This window comes from Mixophyes fleayi, chromosome 1 (assembly GCF_038048845.1).
Source record: "Mixophyes fleayi isolate aMixFle1 chromosome 1, aMixFle1.hap1, whole genome shotgun sequence".
NCBI lineage: Eukaryota > Metazoa > Chordata > Amphibia > Anura > Limnodynastidae > Mixophyes > Mixophyes fleayi.
The window spans coordinates 1352919-1358918 of NC_134402.1; the positions used below are offsets into that span (position 1 = coordinate 1352919).

The 6000-nt window shown below is 41.0% G+C and overlaps 1 protein-coding gene across 1 annotated transcript in view; it reads left to right on the top strand.

Moving 5' to 3' along the window:
- Nucleotides 1–6000, top strand: part of LOC142103655 (matrix metalloproteinase-21-like) — a 60080-nt gene that overhangs the window by 20770 nt on the left and 33310 nt on the right. The window contains exon 6 of the mRNA XM_075187766.1: nt 4879–5020. Within this exon, the coding sequence (XP_075043867.1) occupies nt 4879–5020 (142 nt within the window). The remainder of the gene's footprint in view (nt 1–4878; nt 5021–6000) is intronic.

Genomic DNA, 6000 nt, shown 5'->3' on the forward strand with positions numbered 1-6000 from the left:
ACGTTGTGTGAGGGAGAATCACAGAATATAACGTTGTGTGAGGGAGAATCACAGAATATAACGTTGTGTGAGGGGGAATCACAGAATATAACGTTGTGTGAGGGGGAATCACAGAATATAACTATGTGTGCGGGGGAATCACAGAATATAACGTTGTGTGAGGGAGAATCCCAGAGTATAACGTTGTGTGAGGGGGAATCACAGAATATAACGTTGTGTGAGGGGGAATCACAGAATATAACGTTGTGTGAGGGGGAATCACAGAATATAACATTGTGTGAGGGGGAATCACAGAATATAACGTTGTGTGAGGGGGAATCATAGAATATAACGTTATGTGAGGGGGAATCACAGAATATAACATTGTTTGAGGGGGAATCACAGAATATAACGTTGTGTGAGGGGGAATCACAGAATATAACGTTGTGTGAGGGGGAATCACAGAATATAACATTGTTTGAGGGGGAATCACAGAATATAACGTTGTGTGAGGGGGAATCAAAGAATATAACGTTGTGTGAGGGGGAATCACAGAATATAATGTTGTGTAAGAGAGAATCACAGAATATAACATTGTGTGAGGGGGAATCACAGAATATAACGTTGTGTAAGAGGGAATCACAGAATATAACGTTGTGTAAGAGAGAATCACAGAATATAATGTTGTGTAAGAGGGAATCACAGAATATAACGTTGTGTGAGGGGGAATCACAGAATATAACATTGTGTGAGGGGGAATCACAGAATATAACGTTGTGTGAGGGGGAATCAAAGAATATAACGTTGTGTGAGGGGGAATCACAGAATATAACGTTGTGTGAGGGGGAATCACAGAATATAACATTGTTTGAGGGGGAATCAAAGAATATAACGTTGTGTGAGGGGGAATCACAGAATATAATGTTGTGTAAGAGAGAATCACAGAATATAATGTTGTGTAAGAGGGAATCACAGAATATAACGTTGTGTGAGGGGGAATCACAGAATATAACATTGTGTGAGGGGGAATCACAGAATATAACATTGTTTGAGGGGGAATCACAGAATATAACGTTGTGTGAGGGAGAATCACAGAATATAACATTGTGTGAGGGGGAATCACAGAATATAACGTTGTGTAAGAGGGAATCACAGAATATAATGTTGTGTAAGAGGAAATCACAGAATATAACGTTGTGTAAGAGGAAATCACAGAATATAACGTTGTGTGAGGGGGAATCACAGAATATAACATTGTTTGAGGGGGAATCACAGAATATAACATTGTGTGAGGGGGAATCACAGAATATAATGTTGTGTAAGAGGAAATCACAGAATATAACGTTGTGTGAGGGGCAATCACAGAATATAACATTGTGTGAGGGGGAATCACAGAATATAACATTGTTTGAGGGGGAATCACAGAATATAACGTTGTGTGAGGGAGAATCACAGAATATAACATTGTGTGAGGGGGAATCACAGAATATAACGTTGTGTAAGAGGGAATCACAGAATATAATGTTGTGTAAGAGGAAATCACAGAATATAACGTTGTGTAAGAGGAAATCACAGAATATAACGTTGTGTGAGGGGGAATCACAGAATATAACATTGTTTGAGGGGGAATCACAGAATATAACATTGTGTGAGGGGGAATCACAGAATATAATGTTGTGTAAGAGGAAATCACAGAATATAACGTTGTGTGAGGGGGAATCACAGAATATAACATTGTGTGAGGGAGAATCACAGAATATAACATTGTGTAAGAGGAAATCACAGAATATAACGTTGTGTGAGGGGGAATCACAGAATATAACATTGTGTGAGGGAGAATCCCAGAGTATAACGTTGTGTGAGGGGAAATCACAGAATATAACGTTGTGTGAGGGGGAATCAAAGAATATAACGTTGTGTGAGGGGGAATCACAGAATATAATGTTGTGTAAGAGGGAATCACAGAATATAACATTGTGTGAGGGGGAATCACAGAATATAACGTTGTGTAAGAGGGAATCACAGAATATAACGTTGTGTAAGAGAGAATCACAGAATATAATGTTGTGTAAGAGGGAATCACAGAATATAACGTTGTGTGAGGGGGAATCACAGAATATAACATTGTGTGAGGGGGAATCACAGAATATAACATTGTTTGAGGGGGAATCACAGAATATAACGTTGTGTGAGGGGGAATCAAAGAATATAACGTTGTGTGAGGGGGAATCACAGAATATAACGTTGTGTGAGGGGGAATCACAGAATATAACATTGTTTGAGGGGGAATCAAAGAATATAACGTTGTGTGAGGGGGAATCACAGAATATAATGTTGTGTAAGAGAGAATCACAGAATATAATGTTGTGTAAGAGGGAATCACAGAATATAACGTTGTGTGAGGGGGAATCACAGAATATAACATTGTGTGAGGGGGAATCACAGAATATAACATTGTTTGAGGGGGAATCACAGAATATAACGTTGTGTGAGGGAGAATCACAGAATATAACATTGTGTGAGGGGGAATCACAGAATATAACGTTGTGTAAGAGGGAATCACAGAATATAATGTTGTGTAAGAGGAAATCACAGAATATAACGTTGTGTGAGGGGGAATCACAGAATATAACATTGTGTGAGGGGGAATCACAGAATATAACATTGTTTGAGGGGGAATCACAGAATATAACGTTGTGTGAGGGAGAATCACAGAATATAACATTGTGTGAGGGGGAATCACAGAATATAACGTTGTGTAAGAGGGAATCACAGAATATAATGTTGTGTAAGAGGAAATCACAGAATATAACGTTGTGTAAGAGGAAATCACAGAATATAACGTTGTGTGAGGGGGAATCACAGAATATAACATTGTTTGAGGGGGAATCACAGAATATAACATTGTGTGAGGGGGAATCACAGAATATAATGTTGTGTAAGAGGAAATCACAGAATATAACGTTGTGTGAGGGGGAATCACAGAATATAACATTGTGTGAGGGAGAATCACAGAATATAACATTGTGTAAGAGGAAATCACAGAATATAACGTTGTGTGAGGGGGAATCACAGAATATAACATTGTGTGAGGGAGAATCCCAGAGTATAACGTTGTGTGAGGGGAAATCACAGAATATAACGTTGTGTAAGAGAGAATCACAGAATATAACTTTACTATATTTGACATATTCCTTCCTGAACAAATTGTAGTTTTCTTATGAAGAACTATGGAAGAAAGGTGCCTTACGCAGGACAGGTTGAATATAGGAAAATTCAATTGATAGTAGACATCAACTGAAAAGAGTAGTATATGGGGCACTCCTGTCCATAGAAATAGAATAAAATCAACTTTATTAGTAATTATAGTTAAAAATTCGGACAAATATCCAATGTCAGACTAGGCGAATTATTAAAAATATAGAAGTGAAAAAGATTGGAAAATAGTGTAATGAGAATAATAAAATAGACCCCTAGGAAGAGCCGGTTATAATTATTATTAATCAATTACTTCATATATTGGCTGAAGTGGTAATTGATTTCTTCTGATTTATCAGTTAACAGAATCGTGCACTGTGAACCAAGATTAACTCATGTATTCCTTCAATATATGCAAATACTATTATATCAATTAGGGATCACTTCCCACCGATCTAAATATCAGTGTATGTGCATATATAAGGTTCATTCATATTTATTATTATTTTTTATATATTTTTATTATTACTTCCTTCATTGGATAGAAAGAAAGGATAGGCTTGTTGATATTAAGACAGGGTGCAAGATTAAAAGTTGTTAAATAGTGTTCAATTAGGGTATGATTACCCTTGGGTATGTTATCGGTTTATTACACAGATATTTTATTGTTCTGTCACACATAACATAAAAGACACGATTTGTAACTAATTGACATTAAGATTCCCCTGTCACATGAAGGTATATCTGCAGTGTGTAATCTCCGTTATCGGTAGGTCCTAAATCGAAGTATAGGGAAACACCAGCTATTAATCACTATGATACTGAAAGGTGTATCCTTGCTATTTATATAATTGTAGTAAGAGGTACTGGTAACCTTGTCCCTATTTTGCGATTCCAATATGAATATAGTGTCCCACCTTAGTCTGATTAACACATATACACTATGCGGAACTCCCTATGAAATTCGCCGGGGTTTAACCGGCATGTAGCCTATCGTTCCTATCATCTAACAGGATTATAGCATTTTCAAATGAACCTACTAAATATGGTTTGTAATGGACTTGGTCCACGGCACGATCGCAGGACAATCCTGTAGGACAGGTTGATCCAGGGTATAGTAGGGTTAAAGTCCATAGACCAGTGGTTCCCAAACTGTGCGCAGCGTCTCCCTGGGGTGCCGTGGTGACCTCACAGGGTGCCTCGCTCCAGGGCCAGGTGTAAGCAACTCAGGGGACTACTTGGTAATTATTTTGGCTTAGGGGTGCCTTGAAAAAATATTGGAGTCCTTAAGGGTGCCTGGAAAGTTTGGGATCCACTGACTTAGGGCTCAGTAAATGGGTTTTGACATTGAATATGAGTAATCTCCATCATACATTTGCTGACTGTCAGATGTCAGCTCTTTATAACATCCAGGCTCATGACTTAGTTGGACAATTGTTTTATCCCCCTTTATAAAGGCAGCAGTTCTGTATCACGCGTCAGATGTTGAACACAACAATCTGTTTTTGTTGTGTTAATGATTGACGCTGGCAGATATATAATTAGAGCTGATCAGGTGTTTATATCGGGAGAAGTTACTACCCATAGTGTCTGTGATTCTGGGACTGTAACGATTAAAGGTGGTGGGGTCTGTTGGTAGAACCCTGCGGACCCCACGGCTCACAGTATGGTATATTCTCACCCAATATGTGTCCTGTGCAGGTGGCCATACATGAGATCGGACATGTGCTGGGGCTTAGTCATATGAACGAACTGACCTCTGTAATGCAGCCAAATTACATCCCAACCAATAGTATGATGGAACTGGATGGGACCGACAGGAGAGCAATCCAGAAGATATATGGTGAGTACACAATAATCAAACTGTACGATAAGATATAAGTAGAAGAAAAGTGATTGTGACTTCATCACAAACAGATCAGGCTGTCGTCTCCAACATCACGTCTGTAATCCCATGCTCAGCGCAAGCAGGGTCAGTCCTAGGGTACTAGGCACCCTAGGCAAACCTTCATCCCTCCACTCCCTCATCCCTGGAGCTCTGCACAAGCAGGGACAGTGTTAGGGTACTAGGCACCCTAGGCAAACCTTCATCCATCCACTCCCTCATCCCTGGAGCACAAGCAGGATCAGTGCTAGGGTACTAGGCACCCTAGGGAGACCTTCATCCATCCACTCCCTCATCCCTGGAGCTCAGCACAAGCAGTGTCAGTGATAGGGTACTAGGCACCCTAGGCAGACCTTCATCCATCCACTTCCTCATCCCTGGAGCACAAGCAGGATCAGTGCTAGGGTACTAGGCACCCTAGGCAAACCTTCATCCATCCACTCCCTCATCCCTGGAGCTCAGCACAAGCAGGGACAGTGTTAGGGTACTAGGCACCGTAGGCAGACCTTCATCCATCCACTCCCTCATCCCTGGAGCTCAGAGCAAGCAGGGTCAGTGCTAGGGTACTAGGCATCCTAGGCAGACCTTCATCCATCCACTCCTTCATCCCTGGAGCACAAGCAGGGTCAGTGCTAGGGTACTATGCATCCTAGGCAGACCTTCATCCATCCACTCCATCATCCCTGGAGCTCAGCACAAGCAGGGACAGTGTTAGGGTACTAGGCACCCTAGGCAAACCTTCATCCATCCACTCCCTCATCCCTGGAGCTCAGCACAAGCAGGGTCAGTGCTAGGGTACTAGGCATCCTAGGCAGACCTTCATCCATCCACTCCTCATCCCTGGAGCTCAGCACAAGCAGGGACAGTGTTAGGGTACTATGCATCCTAGGCAAACCTTTATCCATCCACTCCCTCATCCCTGGAGCACAAGCAGGGTA